This window comes from Microtus oregoni, unplaced genomic scaffold (assembly GCF_018167655.1).
Source record: "Microtus oregoni isolate MIOR12 unplaced genomic scaffold, Mior012 000003F_ref0000135, whole genome shotgun sequence".
Lineage (NCBI taxonomy): Eukaryota > Metazoa > Chordata > Mammalia > Rodentia > Cricetidae > Microtus > Microtus oregoni.
In genome coordinates, this window is record NW_024543062.1 from 21,728,795 (window position 1) to 21,752,580 (window position 23,786).

The 23,786-nt window shown below is 44.8% G+C and overlaps 1 protein-coding gene across 1 annotated transcript in view; it reads right to left on the reverse strand.

Annotated features, from left to right (window-relative positions):
* The window catches only part of Pptc7 (protein phosphatase targeting COQ7), a 38,209-nt gene that overhangs the window by 4,550 nt on the left and 9,873 nt on the right, over positions 1 to 23,786 (reverse strand). Inside the window, exons 2-5 of the mRNA XM_041648118.1 lie at positions 10,432 to 10,611; positions 5,563 to 5,761; positions 1,921 to 2,044; positions 18 to 147 (exon numbers count right to left, since the gene is read on the reverse strand). Of these exons, the coding sequence (XP_041504052.1) occupies positions 18 to 147; positions 1,921 to 2,044; positions 5,563 to 5,761; positions 10,432 to 10,611 (633 nt within the window). The remainder of the gene's footprint in view (positions 1 to 17; positions 148 to 1,920; positions 2,045 to 5,562; positions 5,762 to 10,431; positions 10,612 to 23,786) is intronic.

Sequence of the window (23,786 nt, forward strand, 5' to 3'; positions counted from 1 at the left end):
TTCCAGAGAATGCTTACCTCTCACATTCAGTCCATTGTCACATGCAAACTGTGCAAAAGGTGACATATAATTTGGGTCATAGGCCAGCTCATGTGCCTGCTCAGCAATGCTTCTTGCCGTCCGCTGTATACTCTCGTAATTTGAATTCTAAAATGAAAGGACAGAGTTATTTTTACCGCAATGTCTCGTGTGAGTTCTGCAGGAGAACACTTCGTGCAAACAGCACTGTAAGGCAGAACATCTACCTGAACATTTCTCCCCTTGTGCTTAAGTTTTATTCTAGTTAGAGAAGACATGGAGAGAACCAGGAACAAGTCCATTATGGCCCTGATCCATGAGAAAGCCTTTTGTTGAAATGGTTCCAGAGCTTCAATTTAGATTTTTCATTTTTGGTTTTCCATTCAAAAATTTTTAGGTATTCTTGCTAAAATAGGATGATCTAAAAAGGTGGGTTCTGGCCACATTTTCAGGATGCTGCAGAAGTCCCCATGTTTGGCAACACACCCTAGCCAGCTATATTTGCTTTCCAAGTAAGGGCAGCTTGGTGAGGGCTGTGCTGGGAATGCCTTTCAGGCTTTGCATCACCACGAAGAGGCTTGCTTTGCTGTGTGTTCTTTGGCCATGCCTTATTCTAGCTGCTTCCATTCACCTACAAAATGGACACAGGAGGGCAAGGACCCCGCTCAGACCTGACTTCAAAGGTTCTGAATCTTTCTGTCTAAACATCAACCACCAGAGGGCCAGGGCAGCTGGAGACATGGCTCCAGAAGTTAAGAGCACTGGCTGCTCCTGCAGGGGACCAAGGTTTAGTTTCTAGCACCCATACGACCAATCAGTTCTAGGGAGCCCAGCACTCTCTACTTTCCTCCCCAGGTACCAGGCAAACAGTCATACACATAAGATAAAAACAATAATTGTATAGAGGAACTAAAATGAAAACCAAACAGGTCCATGCTTCCATACCACCTTACAGAGGCTCCCGATCGTATATTCCTCTTTCCCAGAGGCTCACCTCTAGACTGTAAACCTGGGGCGGAGGTGGGGGCAGGGCCTGCATACTTTCTACTTACCAGGTCAGACACAGCATTAGGACTCTTCTTGTGGTTTTGGTGACTCTTCCCTTCTTCCCTGTCACCCTGAAGGACAAGATCTTTCCTACTTCCCATTTTACAGGCAAGGGAACTACTTACTGCTTGGGCAGCAGAAGAGACGCCCCAAGCCAGAACGGTGAGGGGCTGACTGCCTTAGAAGGGCTAGGTTCTGCCAGTCAGTACTTGCACTAGCCCAAGAGTCTCTGGGAGCTTAGCCTCTGGCATCCCCACTTTCTGTGGAAGATGCCAAACTTCCCTCAGCTCGGATCACACCCAGGCACCTGCCTCCTGGACTGCCTTCTGGTTAACTGCTTCCTAACCTTCCAGCCTCAGCAGTTTCTGGTACATGGTAAGAATAAAAGGAGAGCCAGGCAGTGGTGGTGCACACCTTTAATCCCAGCACTCAGGGAGGCAGAGGCAGACGGATCTCTGTGAATTCGAGGCCAGCCTGGTCTATAAAGCAAGTTCTAGGACAGCCAGAGATACACAGAGAAATCCTGTCTCAAAAAACAAACAAACAAACAAAAGAATAAAAGGAGAGAAGGACAAGCAAGTGCATAAAACACCAAGAAAAATGCTAGTGAGGACACCCTCCCATTCTGCCTGAGCCCCCCTATGCAGGAGGGGTTTGGAAGTTTTCCCCCAGTTCTCTTCCAAATGCTCACATTTATAATTGCCTGGAATATCACATCCATTATTTCCCTGAAGAACTATTCAAAAAATCGTCCTTTCCAAACCAAGAGACAATTCAAGGAACTCAATAAAACTTGGCAGTGCAGAGACCACAGCTCCCAAGGTCTACACACTCACCAGGCTCCAAGTTCATTACCTTAAGTTTCTTCAGCTCCTGAAGGATCATATAATCAGGCATGTTGTCAAAGAGCCCATCTGTTGCCGTAAGGATGATGTCACCTAACTGGACGTCAAAAGACGTGCTATCAGCAGCGTCCGGGCTGTGGCATGGACAGAAGAGGGAGAGCAAGGTGAAGGTAGCCCTGTAGATATGGGTCAATGGTCCTATTACCAGAATTTTACAGTGTAAGGAGGCTTTTAAAACGACATCCACTAAAGCAAAATTGGGCCAGTGAGATGGCTCAGCAGGCAAGGGTGGCCACCATCGAGTCTACTGATGAGTTAGTTCTCCATCCAAAGGACCTACATGTCAAAGCAACAGAACCACTCCTGCAGGTGCCCTGTGACCTCCACACTCATGACCCCACCCCACAACATAGTCATAGTAAGAAAAGTGAGCTGAAAGTCCATTTCAATGTCTCGAGGCTTATCAGCAGAAGCTATCAGTAAAGCTGAATCTGGGCCGTCAGACCAGTTATGTCACGGGCTCAAGAGGGAGCCCGCTCTGACTTCTCCTTTCCAGCCTGCAGCCTCAGAGCAAGGCTTTCCTTCTCACCATTGCACCCTTCTGGCTCTTAGGAGGCTGGGTCCCCAAGGAGAACAGAAGCCCCCTGGGACACTACTCAGGGACACCTAGAGAGGCGTTGGCACAGTTAAGGACTATTTTGAGTATGCCTGGCATGTAGGGCTTCAGTAAACATGTTAAATGACTCACTGCAAAACAGAATAACCCTCTCAATTGAGAGGAAACCTTTAATATGTTGTTAAACAGCAAAGGCAAAAATATTGGTAGATACAGCTCCTTCTGTGAGAAGGGAAAAGACATGCACGGAACCATCTAAGCTCAGAGCACCAATCTAGAGAGAATCTAACCCCAGAGCCTGCCAAAGGATGTGAAGCCGCAGCAGGGGCAGAGGAGACTGCTTTTTTTTTTTTTTTTAAATAATTTATCTTATCTTATATACATTGGTGTTTTGCCTGCAGGTATGTCTGTATGGGGGAACCAGATCTCCTGGAACTGGAGTTTCAGACAGTTATAAACTGTCATGTGGGTGCTGGGAATTGAACCCGGGTCCTCTGAAGAGCAGTCAGCACTCTTAACCACTCTCCCATCTCTCCAGTCCCCGACTGCTTGTTTTTTGAGTAACTTTTTTTGTTTGTTTTGTTTTGGAGAGAAGGTCTCAACAAGCAGCCCAGGTTGGCCTTCAACTCATAATTCTCCTGCCTCACCCTCCTGGGTGCTGGGATGACAGGTATGTGCCACTGGGTACAACTTTTAAAGGAAGAGATGGGAGATTATTTTTCTAACAGTTTTCTGAAGGAAACAGACCTAACAACGGGGAAGATGCAGGCAGGAGTTCACAGCCCCATGAGGCTGGCTCTCAGTCATTCCTGAGGCCACCTTCACTGCTTCCCAGGCTGAAAGGGCAACCAGAGGCATCTAATCGTCTCCTTAACCTTGCGGTGAAAAGAGAAGGAAGACCGTAGACACTAACCAACAAGGCCAAAGCCAAAGCACTGAGGCTTAACAGGTACCCCACACTTGGCTAAGAGGTAAGAGAGAAACGCAAGTCAGTCCGTCATTCCTAAGGATCTGCACTGTGCCCTGAGCAAACTCCTGGCTCAGCTTCGCATGGCCGAGGGAAGGAGGCAGCACACATTGATAGACAAGAGTGGCAACTGAGGGCATACAGCAGAAGAGAAAGCCACCATCATATTGGTGGAAACTGGGTTAGTTCCTTCTGTAAAAATCAAGACAAACACGCAAGACTCTGGCCTGCTGTCTTTGCAAGCGTGTCAGGTTCTGGAAGTGCAGATTAATGACCAGGTTGGCACGGGGGCTCTGTTTTATGCTGAGGTTTTTCTTTCCCCACAAGTGGCCTTTGCCATTCTGCCTGTGAGAGCCTCACTCTCATTGGACAGCCCGTGTTCTGCTAATACTCCCACCCACGAGCTTGGTGTTCTGCCAGCTGCAGCTCTGCCCATTCTGACTGAACACACTGTGCTGCTGGAAACTCTCAACTGCACTGAAACACGAGCCACAGTCACATGCTGGCGAGCTGGGATCCACGGGCAGCCACCTCCACCTCACATCAGGCCAGCAGAGTGTGCCGCTAGCCGGCCTATCCCAAATCTTGCTTGCGGATCTGGTATTCCGGTGCCAAAACAGGCAGCAGCCAATCCGGAAAATAAAGTACCACACTCTGGAAGCTGTCAGTTGAGCTTGGTATCTCCGAGGCCTTCACTCCAAACGGCTGCAGCTATTGTGCATCACAGTCCACTCCTAACACAGGAGAGCTGGCTCAGCAAGACGGCTCAGTGATGGCACTGCTGCCAAACTGATACCCAAGATTGATCCCAGGAACCCACATGCTGGGAAGGAGAGAACTAACCTGCACACCTGTGCCACGACACACACACCACCCTCCAAACACACAAAATAAATATATTTTAAAAATACAATAAAATGTCTTATCAAATGCTCTTCTAACTCAGGCAACTAGTCTGACCTGAAAGCTCAAAGTATTTCCTTCTCCAGAGTCAGCACTGACACTCGCATGCTTTTGTTTTTGAGACGGTTTCGTTGTAGCTTTGGGGCCTGTCCTACAAGTAGCTCTTGTAGATCAGGCTGATCTCGAACTCACAGAGATCCATCTGCCTCTGCCTCTCAAGTGCTGGGATTAAAGGTGTGCGCCACCACCACCCAGCCAATACTCACATGTTCTAAAGCAGAGTCTTGCTATATATAGCCCAGGCTGGCGTCAAACTGGTAATCCTCCTGCCTTACCGTCCTGAATGCCAGGATTACAAGTGCAAGTCTACCCAGCAAGCAGACTATTTAAATAGACAACACCAAGTACTAACAATATGATACCCTCACTCCAAAATCAAAGATGGCAGAAACACCTGTTTTATTTTAGCTGGGCTTTAAGATCTGGCTCACTAAGAGATAATAGGTAGAAAAGGAAAAGAGAATTTGCCAGGAGTTTCTTCACAAAAAAACCCACTGGGAGTTACTGGTGAGCATTCCATAGCCTGTAAGGTGGCCAAGCCTTAGCCTTACTCTATTCTACAAAAAGAGCAACTAAAACTTAATTTTAAAGAGTTCCAGTCATTTTGAAAGTTCCTGGAAGTATAAAAATAAACTAAGAGTCATTAGCAATCAGCAAGAAAGAGAACACCTAGTGACCCCATTAGGGACGGAAGCAGGCCTGGACACTTCACTTCTGGTGGGTATGTGTATGAAGAGCACCTTTGAGAGGGGAAATTATTCTGACAGATAAGACAGACACCTACCTGTGCTCCCCTAGCAATGCATGAAAATCTGCACAGGCAGAGGAGGCCTCTGAGCAACTCAACTCCTAGTGAGTTAACACATCCTGCACTCAGTGTGCTGCTGGCATGAAAATACAACAGACAAAAAGCTGAGTGCCTCTGTACAACCCTTTCATGTGATGATGTTTAGAACAACTTGGCTCAGCTGTGTTACTCAGTTTAATCTAACCCCCTTACAAAGGCTCCACTAGCTGATCCCGTGAACGGGCGGTTTATCCTCAAGAAGATGGGAGGGGACTGTGGGGAAGCTACATCTTGCTCCAGGGAAGGGCTGCAAGATTACCTGTCACTCAGGACAACCCCTTCAGCCTCAGGTGGTGCGATGGAGAGCTGGAATGGAGTGTTGAAGTAATGCTGCTGTTCATCAGATCGGTGCACGACTTCGCCGCCCCGGACCACCAGGAAGCCCGAGTCACCCAGGTTCGCTGTATGTAAGCGGTGGCTACTTCTGTCCAGTACCACAATGCAGGCTGTGCTGCTACCTACAAACAAAATGGGCATCCGCTCACTGTCTCCCCTGGGCTGCTGCCAATCATCACTCAACTCCAGGGAGCACTGTAGTCTGAGTCTCTTGTTTACATAGGACCACCCTCTTTTGCCCCAACCCCAAGAACTACGGCAATAACCTAAGCAGGGATGATGTGCTGAAGCCAAGGAGTGTGGCAGGTGAGGCACACACTCTTCCTCCTTCCTTTCTTCCTTCCACCTTCAAAGGCTCCATCCAAAGCAGGGTACTGTGTTTTAATAATTATTGGAACAAGGGTACCACACCCAACACTATTCTTTATTTAGTCAGGGTATCAAGGTTTCACTAAACTTACTAACATTTAACCATAAACATAACCAGTCTTCTAAACCAGACTGCCGTCTGCTGAAGCCATAAAGCACTTTCTGGATGACTCACAGTGAGGACACAAGTGGCTTGCAGACCAACCTGCTCATTTTCCAGAGACTGCACAAGGCCCACAGTCTCTGGCCAGGCTGGCTGCAGCAAAAACTGCAGCTGCCTCCACCAGAAGAATATGCAGCACACCAAGGAACAAATGGAACACACCTGTGTATGTGGAACAACACTGACAGTTGGTTCTCTCAGATTATCAACAAGAACCATAAGAAGCTAGTGCAGGGCTGGCCAGAGTGCGGGAAACCCATTTACCCTTATTCTGGGGAGGCACTGAGTAAAATGAATCTAGGAGTCACAGCTCTGAAAACTTACATATTCTTTGTCTCCTGAAAAGACTTGTGTAAGAAAACAATAAAAAATGCAAATGAGACTAAAAGAAAAAACACTACTCAAGAGCCAGAGAACCAGGAGTGAGCTGCATGTCTCTCCTGTGCCACGAGGTCAGGCAGGCAGCTAAGTGGCAGAGGTGCAGCTAGCGCAAGCACAGCCCTGCACTCTATCTCCGGCACAGAAATAGGTAAGTACTGTCACAAACACTCAGCGGCATGAACGGTAGTCAGTCTATCTGCATTTGAGCCCCAGCTCTGCCACTTTCAAGCTCTGCGATCCAGCTTCCTTGTTCACAGAAACAGGATCAAGAGTATACCTCTCACAGAGAAATCCATGAGGCAAAACCAGTTAAGTCATGGCAAACTTTAAAAGTGTGGTTATCTAATGATAGTCATTAGGAAAGCGTTAAAGAATACACTTGGAAAGAGAAGATAAATGAAGTAAGATTAAAAGCTAGTATTTGGGGATTGGAGAAATGGCTCAGTGGTTAAGAGCACTGGCTTCTCTTCCAGAGGACACAGGTTCGATTCCCAACAGTCACATGGTAGCTCATGACCGTCTGGAACTCCTATTCGCACACACATATACACATAAGTAAATAAATTCAATTAAAAAAAAACAGTATTGCTTGAGAAGTAGTTCAGCAGCTGGTCCAGCACTCTCTGAGCATGCACCAGGTCCTGGGTTCAGTCAACAGCACCACACAAAACAGATATGGGGCGCACAACTGTGGTCCCAGCACTCAATTGGGAGGTAAAGGCATGAAGTTCAGGAAACATCATCCTCAACCACATACTGAGTCTGAGGCTAGCCTGGGCTGCACAAGACCCTATCTTTTTAGGAGAAAAAATAAATAAAAACAAAAATCAAACCTAAAGCAAGTGAATGGCCTGTGGAGACAGCTAATCCCAGGGTGCTGCTTTTCAGTGTACACCACAGGCAAGCCACTCAGTCTGAGCTTCTTCTTAGCCAGATGTAGAGACAATTCCTATATGCCTGCCTCATCAGGTGTGAAAACAGAGCACACTCAAAACGACATGCCACTATCCTTTGCACAGACACATGAGGGGAAAATAGAAACACAGAGACTAGTATTCAGTTTTCTGGCTATTTTTATTTTGTCTCAATTAAAATGTGTAATTTCACTGGGCAGTGATGGAACGAGCACACCTTTAATCCCAGCACTAGGAAGGCAGATATAGGTGGGTCTCTGTGAGTTTGAGGTCAGCCTGGTCTATAAGAGCTAGTTCCAGGACAGGCTCCAAAGCTGTCTCCAAAAACAAAAACAAACAAAAAAATTGTAATTTAATGTAAAGAATAAATATAGCCTCTTTCATCATTGATGGTTGGCAATTCAGCTTCCTTGTTATTTGAAGTAGACTGATTAGTAGTGATCTTGACAGCCCTGCGGTGCCTATGAGAAAGAAAATGTGGGTGCTGCGACCTGCCGGAGGGCTGTCAGAACCTGCTCCATGGCCTTCAGTATAGCCAGCTTCCTTCCTTAAAGCCTCCAACTACTCATCATTTCAACATGGCCACACAAAAGATCTTCTGAACGCTGACGGAATTAAATCTTGAGAGTGAGAAACAACACAGCCCTGGAGCTGTTCCTCGGGAAACACCCCTAATGATTCACTGTGACAACCTCAGGCCACCATTTATTTCATGCCCCTATGGAATCAGCATGGCCCTTGTGAGTGATGGGGCTTTCACAGCCAGAGCAGGAACAATGACTGAGAGCATGTGTAACCTGGCAGCTTACATTCCTCCCCTCTTCAAGTGACTGCCAAGTGCATAGGGCTCAGACCCCATACATGTGGGAGAGCATGTTGAAGATGAGGGTCGGATGTTCAGGAGACTGACCCACATCAGCAGGTACCTGGGCAGCTCTCTCAGGTCAAATCTCTCAGCCAACTATAATAACTGTCTAGGTCTGACCACTCAGCTTCATTTCTTTTGTGGTGCAGGGGACTAAACAGCTTTGTGCATGCTAGGCCACTGTGTTAGAGCCCTAACTCAAGACCCCCCCGCTTTTTTAAGCTAGGACTCACATTATAATCCTGGCTGGCCTGAAACTTGCCCTGTAGATCAGGTTGATCTCAAACTCAGAGATCCATCTATTTCTACCACCCAAGTGCTAGAATAAAAGGCATGAGACACCGTGGGCAGCAACCCTTCAGATTCTTTTTTTTTTTAATATTTATTTATTTATTATATATACAATATTCTGTCTGTGTGTATGCCTGCAGGCCAGAAGAGGGCACCAGACCCTGTTACAGATGGTTGTGAGCCACCATGTGGTTGCTGGGAATTGAACTCAGGACCTTTGGAAGAGCAGGCAATGCTCTTAACCTCTGAGCCATCTCTCCAGCCCAACCCTTCAGATTCTTAAGAACTTACTGCTGTATTTAAGGGTTTCTGAGGACCATTACATCAAAAATGAAGGCTTGTCCTTTAGAGTAGATTTACTTTGTACATTTTTTAACAATTGCTGGATAAGAAAGCAAAAAGGCAGGCTGGGTAGATGGCTCAGTAGTTAGGAGCACCCAGCTCTTCCAGAGAGCCTAAATTCCATTCCCAGAACCCATAGAGAGTGGCTTACAACACCTGTGTAACTCCTGGCCTCCACAAGCACCAACACACAACACATTCACAGAGGCACACACATAAAAGCAACAAAATAACTTAAAAATCAAAGCACGTCTACGATTGTGCTTAATCAAAGTTCAGTCAATTCAGCAGTCAGCCAGATCTGTTCCAGTTTAGTTGCAAATGCCTTGGAGGTGTGTGGGTTAGGTCAGGGAGGTATGCACACACAAACACGGCAACAAAGGATTATTCCAGTGGATTTTAGAAGAAACAGTAATCCCAACATTATAAATAAACCTCAAACATGTCCTTAAATTTATTTATTACTATCTCCAAGTTACATAGGGTGAGAAGGAAATAAAACGTACAAGAAAAAATTATCCCCCCCTCCCAGACTCAAACCTTTTAGGCAACAAAAAAGCAGGATGTTCTGTGCTGTAACTGGCTGCCCTATGTCCAAGTAAACAGCAGGGCTGGGGAGATGGATGGTGTCCACTCCCAGGGACATACTGGAAACTGCCTAGGAGACGGCTTTCCACTCCCAGGTTAAATGATTTCTCCACAGCCCTACAGCTCTGACAGAGGTACTAGGATGGAATCTAGAATGTCCCATTGACCCAAGCACAGCCTCTGAGCACATCAAGAGGAGCAGGGGGCCAGCCCAGTAAAGGCCCTGTCAGCCTGCACCCCAGCTCCAGGACCTGAATGCTGGAGAGAGAAGCTACTCCAGGAGGTTATCCTCTGACCTCCACACATGCACTATGAACACGTGACCCCACACACAAAAGAAATAAATAAAAAGTAGTAATGAAAAGGGGGCAGGGGACTGCTGAGATGGCTCGGCAGGTAAAGTGTCTGCTGCCGAGGCTGATCACCTGAGTTTGATCCACATGGAGGAAGGAAAAGATGGACACCCTTGGGTAGCCTTCTGACCCCACCACACATACTTCTACTAATAAAATAAAAACTTTAAGAGGAAGTCAGAAAAGCAGCACCATGCTGAACCCAGGAGAATTTACAGCAGGAAGACAAAACTGTTTACAGAAAACTGAAGAAGGCAGAGCAGAGAGAAAAGAGCCTCTGTGAAAAGGGTTCAAATCCAAGGCAAGGGACAGCTTACACCACTACTCTCTTTAAATGGAGGTGTGAGCAAGGGAGAGGTTCTGGCAACTAAGAATGCTGGGCATGGTGGTGCACACCTTTAATCCCAGCACTCGGGAAGCGGTGGTAGCAAAGCTCTTTGAGTTAGAGGTCAACCTGGATTACTGGTAAAATCTTGTTTGTTTAGCCATTAGTGGGTGCTGTAAGAAGGCACAATCATCTACTTACCCAGCAAAGGTACTTTGTTTTGCAGCAATTCACAGTAGCTCGTGGTGAGAATCCCGACAGGATTGCTAGGAATGAAGCGTCCTTCTTTTACTAACCGCTCACATGTTCGCATTAAAGTCCCTGAGAACTGAGATGGGTCCACACCATAGTCTCTCCATCCTCCAACACCATCTGCAACTCCTGAGGAAGAAAAAAGTGCTCTTAAAACCATTGCCATTGACTGAGAACGTAGCTCGGTGGCAGAGCTCCTACCTTGGACGCACAAGGCCCTAAATTCAGTCCCTAATACTGCCAAAAACAGCCAGACACCACTGCTACCAACTTCCCAGCAACCCTTACTCCACCTCTCTCTCACACACAGCTGCAGCCTTACTCAGGAGCACCACTGCAAAAACTAACACCTCTGTTCAACACCCTCTATCATTTGGTCTTCTTATCATTTGGTCTTTCATATGTTCATGAACAGCTGGATGTGGGGGTGCACACCTTTAAACCCAGCAAAGGCAGGTGGATCTCTGTGAGTGTGAGGCCATCCTGATCTACATAGTGAGTTTCAGGGCAGCCAGGGCTACAAAACAGAGACCCTGTTTTAAAAAACAAAACCAACAGCAAGTAAGAAATCAAATATTCATGAATAATCTTTTTTTTTGATATTTATTTATTATGTATACAATATTCTGTCTGTATGCCTGAAGGCCAGAAGAGGGCACCAGATAACATTACAGATGGCTGTGAGCCACCATGTGGTTGCTGGGAATTGAACTCAGGACCTTTGGAAGAGCAGGCAGTGCTCCTAACCTCTGAGCCATCTCTCCAGCCCCCTCATGAATAATCTTAAACTACCAAAGAGCACATTGTCTATTGGCTAAGACATAAAGTTTACCAAAATTATTACATATATTACACAGAAGTAATGGAGTTATTAATATTATTGGTTTTGTAAGAAAGAGTGAAAATTATTTTTAAAAAGATTTATGTGAGTGTTTTGCCAGCATCTGTGCATGCTGCCTATAGAGAGCAGAAGAGGTCATCAGGTCTTCTTTTGAGCTATTATGTGGACGCTGGGAACCGAACCCAGGTCACATGCAAGAGACGCTAGTGCTCTCAACTACTGAGCCATCTCTCAAGTCTCTGGTTTCTACTTTTGGTTTTTTTGAGACAAGGTTTCTCTGTGTAACAGTCCTAGCTTCCTGGAACGGCTCTGCAGACCAGGCTGGCCTTGGTCACAGAGATCTGCTATCTCTGCCTCTGGATGCTGGGATTAAAGGTGTGCGCCACTACCACCCAGCTTGGCTTTTTCTTTGAGTAGCAATGTTGATGATAACATTGGGCCAGAGCTGGCAATCAGACAAGGAACAAAAGCAGAGCCAGAACAAGTGTTCATGCACACATAACCAAACCCTAGAAGCAAGAAATACACACATAAATAATGCTACATCAAAAAATAAAGAAAATGGAAACCACATTCCAGCCTTTTCCTCTTCCTGCAGGAAAACAAAACAAAAAAACCCAAAAAACCAAGCCCTGTACAGGGCTAGCTGGCCAGACCATGAATACTCAGGGAACTCTGGAGACAAGCTGATCCACACTGAGTTGTGCTATGAGTGGGCTCTGAAAACTTAGTATGAACAAGGGAGAATGTTCTCATTACTTTATACTGACCAGATCCTCCAATAGTATTTGGGAGCCAGGCCTGGTAGTACAGGCCTATAATTCCAGCTACTCAGGAAGACTGTAAGTGCAGGTCAGGCTGGGCAATGTAGTGATTCTGTTTCAAAATAAGAAGTCGAAAGTGGGCTGGGCTATAGCTCACTCACAAGACCCTGAATCAACACCTAGTACTTTGTACAAATAACAATCTGGGTAGAATTCACTAAAGAGAATACACTATTGAAATCGATTTCACTTTCTCTTAGGACAGTTAAAATCACATATGTGGTTCACATTATATTTATTTCTACTGGATGATACTAATGTGGACTTTCACAGGTGCAGGGGGCTGCCAGTGAGCACAGTCTTCTCAGTGCTCCTGTCAGCAACAGGAGACTAATGTTCAGTCAATAGAATCTGAACATCAATACTGTACCATCTCTCATCTCACCCCTTGCAAAACAACACACTTCTTGCTCTTCCCAAAGTTAAAATCAATTTTTTCTGCCTACTGGCATCAAAGAAACAGAAAAATGTCAGACAAATACACATTATTAAGGCTTTAAATGGCTCTTCTGGAAGGAGTTGTAAAAAATACTAACAATAGTTGTTCCAGAAAGAATGTCTGGGGGTGCTGAGGGTACAGTTCAATGGGAAGAGCACCTGCTTAGCATGTGTGAAACACTGGGTTCAATCCCAGAACCACAAAAATTAACATTATACCATTTGATATTATTTGAATTTTATCTTTACCAAAGCATGTGCCATGGCTTTATCTTATTATGTGTTCATATGTATGTGCATATGTCTGTGAAGACCAGAGGTCAACAACTTTCCACCTTATCATCATCATACCAATGTATTAGCGTAGAAAGTTGTGCCTTAGTACCCATGTAGAGGTCAAGGAACAAACTCATTAGGCTGGTTTTCTCCATCCACCTTATGTGGCTGCTGGGACTCAAACACGGGTCACCAGGCTTGCACAGAAAGCACCTTTCTTGACCTGCTGAATCACCTTGCAGGCCTTATTTTTTGAGACAGTATGTCTCACTGAATCTTGAGCTCACTAACTCAGCTGAAGCATCTGGCCTGAAAGGCCCAAAGAATCCTTCTAGCACCTGTTCCCAGCACTGGAGCACTGGATCATAGTGCACACTACATTAGATTTTATGTGGGTGCTGACAATCAAATGCAGGTCTTCATGCTTACACACAGTGGGTACTTTATCAACAGAGTCATCTCCCTAGTTTCCAAGATTTTACTTTTAAATTTAAGGGGGAGTGGTAAACAAGATGGCTGAGCTGATAATGGCTGGGCAGAATTTGAACCCAGGGACTGACAGGTAAGGAGAGAAAACTGTTGCAAGTTATCCTTTGACCTCCACATGTACATGCTGTGGCATACACATTTCCAAAAATACACACACAAATAAATAAATGAACTAATAAATAAACATTTTTAAAAAGTCAAGCATGATAACAATAGCACATACCCATAAACCCAGCATTTGAGAAGTGAGAAACCAAGAGTTCAAGGCCAACTTTGCTTGGACAGTGAGCTTGAGGTCTGTCTGGGCTAGACACACACACACGAAGAAATGGGTAGGCTTTTTATTTCTTTCATATTTAATTATTTATTTATATTGTACGGCTCAAGTACTCTACCATCTAGCTACATCCCTGGCCCAAATCCAACACCTTCTGAGTATGAAACACAGTCCCCCACTTCCCAATAAAACATTTACATTTTTGTACATTTAACTTTCACAGGCATCCTTAAAAAACATACTTGGACAAAACTGATAGATACAGGAAACTCTCTGGTAGCAGTGGTTGTCAACAGAGACAAAACACATCCAAGAAAGTAAAAGGAGGCAGAAGGAAGACCACAGCAGCAACTCCTCCACATATATGACCACCAGCAAGCCACACTTCGCTTTGGAGCAACTCCAAACCAGCTGATAGTATGCTAGAAGCCTGGCATCTGTTTAAAATAACTGGGGTTGGAGCTACAGGCAATGGAGGAGAGAGAAGTCAAGCCTGGTCATGAATTGTTGAAGTTGAATGAGAATTGCACTCACCTCTACCTTGATATACCGGAAGATTTCCACATCATCAAGATTAAGTAAAATAATAGCAACAGTAACAAAGCTAAAGAAAAGCCACCCTTGTGCCTGCTGCATGGAAGTCTGGTTCAGCATGAGCTGCCGCCCCAGTGAGAATCCATGAACTTAGCATCTGGAGCCACAAGACACTCCTCACAGGAGCCAATGGCACATTTTATTACCCTGATCTTCAAGCAGGCATGCATTGAGAAGGACAGAGAAAAGAAGAATGCTTACTGAAATACTTCTGAGGAATTCTTGCTTCACAAGGTTTAAATGTAACAATTTATGATAAAACACAGAATCCGAGATTACAGTCCCAGGCACACCATCTGATGATGAATCATGCATTCTCTACTGCCTGCTCAGGGAAAGAATTTTTCTTACCCAGTCTCTGGTCCAACAACCACAATTAGCTGAAAATACACACCAGAGGCTGAGTGACTGGACAGCCCTTCCACAGCAGGCAGGCCTCTCCTGGAGCAGCACAATCTCCTAGGCACCTGTTCACCTTTCACAGACAAGTATCCCAGGCAAAATGCCACAGGCTCAATCTCTTGAGGGAAAAAAGAAACTCAAACAGCGCTTCAAATTTCCAATAAAACAAGGAGGGGGGAGCCTTAGTTTACACCTGAAATTCACTCAGATCTAGAAGGGGAAGAGGTGGTGCAGGGCCAGAATGACCTGCACCACATGTGTATTTGAAACTTCAGACCACAAAGAGAAGGTGAACCATGCCTGAGATAAAGTCGCTATTTAGAAATGCATATATAAAAGGCAAAACCCCAAAACTGCTGAAACTGTGACCTGGAAAAATTCCTGAAGACCACTAGAGATTTCAGCACCGTATTTCAAAAAGCAGCAGCCGCGGTCAGGGTGTGACAGCCCAGTGAACCTGCACTAGAAATCATGACTGGAGTCCTAGCATGAATGGGGAATGTTTATAGGCCTTCTTTAAAAGTGGCATCCGGCTGCCTCTAGAGGATCCTCTAATTTTCAAAAGCAGGGAAGGGACCTGTCTCACAGGGAGTTGATCCTACATGTGACTACCGAGTGTGCAGACATCTGCTTACTATGAAATGTAACAGTCTGGACTATAAGAACACTGTACAGGGCTGGAGAGATGGCTCTGGGTTAAGAGCACTGGCTGCTCTTCCAGAAGTCCTGAGTTCAATTCCCAGCAACCACATGGTGGATCACAACCATCTATGAGACCTGGTGTCCTCTTCTGGTGGGCAGGCGTACATGCAGACAGAATATTGCATACATAATAAATAAATAATTTAAAAAGTTGAAAATTAAAGATATTGCTTAAAAAAACACTGTACAGCGGCCTTAGGGGTTTGCTACAAAGCACTAGAAATTTGCTACAGAAATTTTTTAAGTCTAATGTGTTAATTAAATATATTAAATAAAATTAACTATTATATTGGTCTAAATTTTATTAATTTTGAAGGGGGGAAGGACATGGGCTTGCCAAAGTATATGTATGTCAGTCAAACAATAAGATGTGGGAGTCTGAGTTTTCCTTCCCCAACATGTGTCCCAGGGATCATGCCATTATTCATGGTGGTCGGTACCTTTGCCCTCTGAGCCATCTTGATGGCCCTCTATCTCCACTTTTCCCCCACAAAGCCTGATCATTTACTTGTGACTCAAAGACTTATTCTGGACAAGGCTAGAAGCTCTCAGGAAGGATAGCCTCCATTTCTTGGTAATCTGTTCTTGGTATTTTTCTTTGACTTCCTTTATTCTCTTGATCAAAGATTTAGCATCTTCTGCAGCCTCCTTATTTTTCTATGTGTGTTGTTTCTTCAGAGCAATGTCAGCATCTGTGTTACAGGACACGTGGAGGAACAACACAGTAGAGCTTGGGTGCACTGGTCCAGGGCCTCTCACTTTCCTTGTTTAAGGGCTTCTGACAAGATATCCGTGGACATCGACTCCTTTAGAGATGGAAAAGCTTTCGGATTCTGCTGCTTTTTTGGGACCACAACCACCAAGGCACAGTAGTATGTGTCAGTTCAGGAATATTCTACCCCCCCCCCCCTTTTTTTTTTACAGTAACCAAGATGAGAACACTTAGAATGGCATCCATAATGCATCCTGAACAGACTTGCGCTTCTGCCCTCCAGTTCTCCTCAGTAGTTAACAGGAATGCCTCTAATTCAACAGAAAGAGCACTCTGCCCTGGGTCAAGACTTCATGGGAAAACCCATGTATCAACAGATTTCTGGGGTTTTGTTTGTTTGAGACAGGGTCTCTCTATGTAGTCAAAGATGTCCTAGAACTTGCTATGTAGGCCAGTGCACAGCTAGAATAATGTGGAGATGCCAGTGTAAGATTCTCATTTCACCTGGGATGTGTGCTGAACCCCAGGTCAGCAGGCATCCGTATGGATGTGTCTACATAAAGTTAGGCACTGAGGTGGATGAAATCTGACACCACAGTGGTGGGTCAGAGTAAACAGGAAGGGGTTGCAGAGGTGTGTGCTCAAAGTACTTCTATCTTAGGAATCCTGAGAATCCTGGCCAAACAGCTCACCTGTGGGCTGTATCTTACTTTAGGTAACAAATGACAATCATGACCTACTGAATTCAAGGGACTATTATGTATCCAGTCTGTACTTAATATCTATCAGCAAAGAAAGGCTGAGAAGATAGGCTGAGTTATAGCGAAAATGGTCTTTAATGCCACCTGAAGAGTTGCCATGGAATTTAGAAGCTGCCTTTAATTCACTGTAATCATCTTATGTCTCCAGTAGTAATGTTCTCTGAGCACACAGCTAGCTCAAGTGTTTCCTTTGACCCCAAATCCAATTACAACTATTATTAGATGAAGATAATGTCTACATATCAGAACAGCTGAGCAAAAGTCTGAGAAGAGACTACAGAGCACAGAAAGTCCTCTAGTTACACCACTATGTCCTGAGTTGAAATAACCAACTAACTACAAACTACTTATGGCTTTAAACTTGTGTTTGGCTTGAGACAGGGTCTCTCTGTACCTGAGGTTGGCCTTGAAAGTAAAGCAACCCTCCTCTTTCTGGTCAGACCTCTTGAGTGCCAGAAATTACAGGCAAGAGCCACTTATAAGACTTAGACCTTGGGGTTGGAGAGAAGGTCCAGCTATTAAGAGCACTGGCTGCTCTTCCAGAGGACCCAGGTTCAATCCCCAGCAACCACATGGTGGCTCACAACCACACAACCATCTCTAATGAGATCTGGTGCCTCCTTCTTGCTTGACAGACAGAACACTGCAAAATAAATAAATAAATAAATAAATAAATAATCTTAGAGAGGAGGAGGGAGGGAGGGAGTGAGGGAGGGAGGGAAGGAGAGAGAGAAAGAGAGAAAAGACCCAGATCTTAGAAGTTTTCAAAAGTGTTGGAGCTGGAAAGATGACTCAGTGGTTAAAAACACTGACTGCTCTTGCAGAAGACCTGGGTTCAACTTCTGGCACCCACATGGCAGCTCACAACTATGTGATTCCAGTTCCAGGGAATCCAATACTCTCATAAGAACATACATTCAGGCAAAAACACCATAAAATAAAAATAAAGTCTTCCATACACTGTTTTCCTAAAGTGGAGAAATAAAAACTAAGCACGCAGCAAAGCCAATTCTGCCGACCTCTCATTATCTAAAGGTGTCCACTGTGAGCACTCCTTTCTTGGAGCCCCTCTCACTCCCAGGAGTTCTTTCTCCCCTTTCCTTATCAAATCGTTCTTTGTACTGCTCTAATTAGCTGCTTTTATAAGTAGAATTCTAAGTAATAATTTTCATTTTTTAAAATTACCATGCTTCTATCTTTGCCACAGTTACAACCTTATAAAAATAGAGCTGGAGGGCTGGGATGGAGCTCAGCTGCACAATGTAAGTTCCACATGCCTGTGCCCTGGGCTCAATCCTCAGCACCACAGAGAGGCAAAGCTTTTCTTTATTGTAAAATAATCACTCAGTTTTTCATCTTTAATTTCATATAACAGTTTTATTCTGAGCAAAAGTCCAAGGAAGATAGGTTTGGTAAATAAACTCAAATTGCGGAACCTTAAAATCCTATCTCTCCAGCTGCACACGGCTACCTAACTGTGAAGCTGCAGAAGGAGACAGACCCTGGGTAGGCTCCTAAGCTAAGCTGCCATTAGTGAAGTTTCTCCAACAGTGCCCCGCACTCCCAGTCATGGCAGGTGCATGTTGTGTTTTTTTTAAGATGTCCATGTGTGTATGAGTGTGTGTATGCGCACACACATGCTCCAGTGCCACATGAGTGTAGGTACCTGAGGAGTCCAGAAGAGGGTATCAGAATCCCTTGGAGTTATAGTTGGTGGTGAGCCACTCAACACTGGGGCAGGTAACCAAGCTTGGGCCCTCTGAAAGAGTGAAACACTTGCCAGGCAGTGGTGGCACACACCTTTAATCCCAGCACTCGGAAGGCAGAGGTAGGAGGGTCTCTGTAAACTTAAGACCAGCCTGGTCTACATAGAGAAACCCTGTCTTGGAAAAACAAAAAAACAAACAAAAAGAGTGCTACGCTCTCTTAAGCATGGAGCTTCTGACATTCCCTCTCACATACAACTCTAGACTGAACTGCGATTATTTATAAGGTCATTCTGGATAACAACACCTAGAGAATACTAAATCCCAGTTCTGATATAAACACCAGTGAAGGAAACATGGCCATTCTTCTTCATCACAACACATTTAATACAGGAGATGACAAAACTGGAAAAATTATGTAGCATCACCCTTCAGAGGGTGGCTCACTGACATGGGCTCCTCAAACTCCATAGAAGCAAGTTGCTTCTCCAGGATTGGTTTTCTCATGTGACTTGGACTTGAGTGCTACTAATGAAGGGGAACTCCTGCGTGATGAACTAAGCCCCTAGCTGAGGAGCTTTCCGCAGGAGCTGCTCACAAGCAGGGTGCATCTACTGAGACAGCACTTAGCATGGCTTCTTCAAGTGCTATAGCACTTGTGTAGAAACCAAGGCTCTCATCCGAGCCACTGCTCTCCTACAACCCTGACAGGACACCACAACACAAAGACTACGGTCAGAAGGAAATGAGATCGACAGAAGCACATAGTTGATTCTGTGTCAACAGGAACAAACAGGTCATATTTACAGCAACATTTCTGTAGCTTCAACTATTAGGGCATTGGGGAATACTCCCCTGTGACATAGGACTGGGAAATGTGTCTGCAAAAGGTTATCCCAAAGGGAATGAAAAAGAGCAAGATTACTTAAAAAAAAAAAGATATATACACACACACACACACATATAGTCAACTATCAAGCTGCTCACAATGTGATTGCTTTGACAAACAGTCCTCAGTTCTCTAGAGAAATTACAGGGATTACAATGTTCTGCCTGCCTCAACAAGCCAGGAATTCCCTCTGCACTGAGATTCCCCAAAGCAACCACTCTGCGTTAATCACAACGAAACCTGTGTCTTTTGCCTCCAGAGACTGGGCCTCCATCAAGCTCTTTAGATCTCTAAGCAGAACAGGTAAGATCAAGCTGAAAGGTAGAAAGAAAGGGTCGATCCTGTGAGAAAATAGGCTGCCCAGGGAAATGGGCAACAAGCAAAAAGATTCAGGCAAGAACCAATGGTCTACTTCAGGTTTCAGAATTTGGGAAAACAAAAAAACAAACAAAATAGCCACCTATTTCTTGTTAGCTCAGTAAATATGAGACTACTTTGTAATCTCTCTCTCTCTCTCACACACACACTCACACACACACACACACACACACACCTACCTTCCTTCATTATTTTGGTCAGTTACTTTGTTTTTAAAAGCAGTAAAAAATGCTGAAAAGAGGGTTAGGAAGCAAGAGTGTGAAGACAAACTAGAAATAACTTCTGCGCACATGTGTGTGCATGTGTGTGTGTATGTATGTGTGTGCGTATGTGTGTGTGCATGTGTACATGCAAGAGGCTAACATAGTACACCATGTCTCAAGAAATAAGATGGAGAGTAATAGTTCCTCTTATTTCTTGAGACATGGTCTCAACTTTAGCTCATTACAACCTATAACTCAAGCTCCAAGGTCTCAGAGGGCACCCTTACTATATCATGCACATCCTCATTCTCTCTTTGTCTCTGTCTCTCTTTCTCTCTCTCACACACACAGACAAATAATAAAAATAAAACTAAAAAAAAAAAAAGAAGAAAAACGAAAGAAAGAAACAAAGAAGAATAGAAAAGAAAAAAGCAGCTGGGTGTGGTGGCACATGCCTTTAATCCCGGTTCTTGGGAGGCAGAGATAGTTGGGATCTCTGTGAGGCCAGACCTGAAGGCCAGCCTGTTCTACATAGAAAGTTTCAGGATAACCAGGGACACATAGTGAGGCCCTGTCTCAAAAAAAAAAAAAAAAAAAAAAAAGGCAAAGATTTACTGGGAAATGATCTATTCTGGCTCAAGTGCCAACTACAGCTTGGGGAACCGGTAATCTCCAGAGTTGGTAAAAAATCATTGACCAGATTTCCTCCACAAGCTACAGAGCTGAAGGTTGTCTCTCCGAAGCCACTTCATTCCTTTTTGGCCTGCACCACAATCTTCTCCAATGCGAAGTGCTGTGAGCAACACTCTCGGAACTAGAGGAAGCGACCGACAGATCACCTGGAGGACAGGTGTCCTGGATCAAGCCAATGATCAGTGCTGGCACTAATATGTTCAGAGTGGAGGGCCTCTGGAAGAGCTGTTCATTGGTTACTTTTCTGGGTGGCATGTATCTACCTGCACTAGCCCCTTAGGCTGAGAGAAGGGCTTTCCTTCTCTTTTTAATTGGTAAGATTAGATCTAGACCACTGGCCCTTAATAAGTGAACCCTTACCTCCTCCCAACCCTGTACATCAAAGTCTGGCAGGCTGGCCCTAATGTTCAATCAATCCTCCTGCCTCACCTGTCCAACTCAGCAACAGGAAACAGAACACCTCACAAAACCATGTATGTTTAACCTGATTCCAGTATCTCCTGTAAAATGAAGAGCAGGGCTTGACAAGAACAGCATCCCCTGGGTGAGGCTGAACACCCAGGCAGGCAGTCCTTGTAGAGCTGCCCTCAAAGCATCCTGCTCCAATGGCTGGCCATGTGCAGGGCGGCCCAACTCCAACATGCATCCATTTCATTGTTGCAGTAAGTGAGCACCTCAGAGCAGCCAGGAAGTGAGTCAGTTTTTCTTCTTCTTCTTCTTCTTCTTTTTTTTTTTTTGTATGGTTTTCTTTTTAAGATCTTCATTTTATTTATCTGTATATGTGTCTCTATGTATACTACATGTATGCAGGTACCTTCAGATGCCAAAACAGGGGTAGGATCTTCTAGAGCTGGAGTTACAAGCAGCTGTGAGCTAATGTGGGTGCTAAAAACAGAACACAGAACTCAGATCCTCTACAAAAGCAGTGAAGTGCTCTTAAACACTGAATTGTCTGGGCTGGATAGTTTGATGTCAACTTGACACAAGCTAAAACCATCTGAGAAGAGCGGTTGTCAATTAAGAAAATGTCTCCACAGAAGCCTGACATGGGATGGGTGAAGATACACTTTTCATTTTTTCCTTTCTTTCTTTCTTTCTTTCTTTTTTTCTTTCTTTCTTTTTTTTTTGTGGTGGTTTTTCAAGACAGGGTTTCTTTGTGTGTACCAGACTAGCCTCGAACTTACAGAGATCTGCCTGTCTCTGCTTCCTGCATGCTAGGATTAGAGGCGAAGTTAACCTGGGCTACATGATCCTGCCTCAAAAAGCAAAACTAAAACAAAATCCTGAACAGATTATGATCTAACGGAAGGTATGGGAAAGCGTCTAAAATGAACCTGAAAGATGGAACCCTGAGTTAGAAAGATGCTGAGGAGTTCCCTGCCATTTTCACCCAGAGGGATAAACTAAAGCACAAGTCAGAGAGGCTCAGGGAGAGAGTCCCATGTGCAGAAACTTGGCCTCTAGGTAAATGCCTACTGCACCCATGCCAAGAACCTCTCACTCTTTATGAAACCAAGAACAACCTTGATTTAAGAGCACTTCACTGCTTTTGTAGAGGATCTGAGTTCTGTGTTCTGTGTCAGCCCAATAATGCAGCACAGGAGCCAGGCACTCAGGAGATTCTCATGGAGGGAAGTCAGATCTGCTGCCACCAAAGCCAACACAAGGCTCTTACTTGTCTCAATCAAGAGCTTTGTTAGTAGCTTAGGCAGAGCTGACACCTGCACAGTACTGAGATTTAGCAAAAACCAACTCCATAAAAGAAGTTACCATCGGTCTCCTGTAAGTGACAGTGGGGCCAAGGTAGGCTCTGAGATAGCTCTGAGAAACTCCAGCTAAAATTTAGTCCAGAACCAGCCTCACCCACTTCATTCATAGGAGAGGTCTCCTACCCTGGCTGTCCGAAGTCAGCAGGGAACTCCACTGTCTTGCTTGTCAGAACACAGGCTCACAGTGTGTACTGCTCACAACTAGCTCTGTGAGAAAAGCCAGCTTCTGGATATTAGGGTGCACACCTGTAATCTCAGCACTTGGGGAGGAAGAAGGCAGAAAAATCTTGCATTCAAGGTTGTTCTTGGTTTCATAAAGAGTTCAAGGTCAGCCTGAGATATGTCAGGTCTTGTCTCAAACAAACACATCAACACAAGTGGGGATGACTGTAGCGCAGAGGCAGAGCACTGTGAAGCACGGCAAGGCTTGGGGCCCTAGAACAGCCAAAAGGGAAGATGATTTTAAAAAGAAACAACTGGAACTGGAAGTGACGCTCAGTGGTTAAGAGCACTTGGCTACTCTTCCAGAGGACCAGGTCTGATCCCCAGCATCCACATGGTGGCTCACAACCATCTATTACTCCAGACCCAGAAGATCCAATACTTTTTTCTGGCCTATGTGGGCACCAGGTACAGACATACACACAGGCGAAATACTCTTGCACATAAAGTAGTAATAAAGATTTAAAAAAAAAAAAGGAACCAGCGATGAACAGCACAGAGGCCAGCACAGTCTACAGCAACCAGGGGAGTGTTTGGACTTTGTTGAGCTTTTCTGACTTTTGTAAGCCACCAGCTCTCCAGACACTGGTCTGTGGTCACAACCAAAAGACAATGTCCACTTACAGATAATGTATAAAAGATGAGTGAGCAGATCATTTGGTTCTCCAGTCAACTCCCCAAGCTTGTCATTCAATAGCTCATTAAAAATTCAACAGTGACATTTACAAGTACTAAGGAAGAAGCATTTATTTGTCTGCAAAGAGCACAAAGAACAAAACGGTGCACCTACACTTTGAAGAAATGGATTGGCTTTTCTCCAGAAGCAACTTCATTTAACAAGTGTCTCTGGCACATGATGTCTACTGTGTAGGGCTTGTTTTAAATGGAAATTTTAGACGATGAGCAATATACAAAGGGCTAACCATTTTCTTCAGTCACTTTCATAACTTCAATGAATGCTAACATCATCTCACAGACCCTCCCCCTCTGTGTCGGGCCAACACCTGGCCCAGCAGTTCCTAAGCTTTAATGCAGGCTGAGATGTCCCTCACAGCCCTGACCCCCTCTCTATGCCTGCACAGCATAGGTGACTCTCACAGGTGTTGCCGTTCCAGGACTCAGCATTCC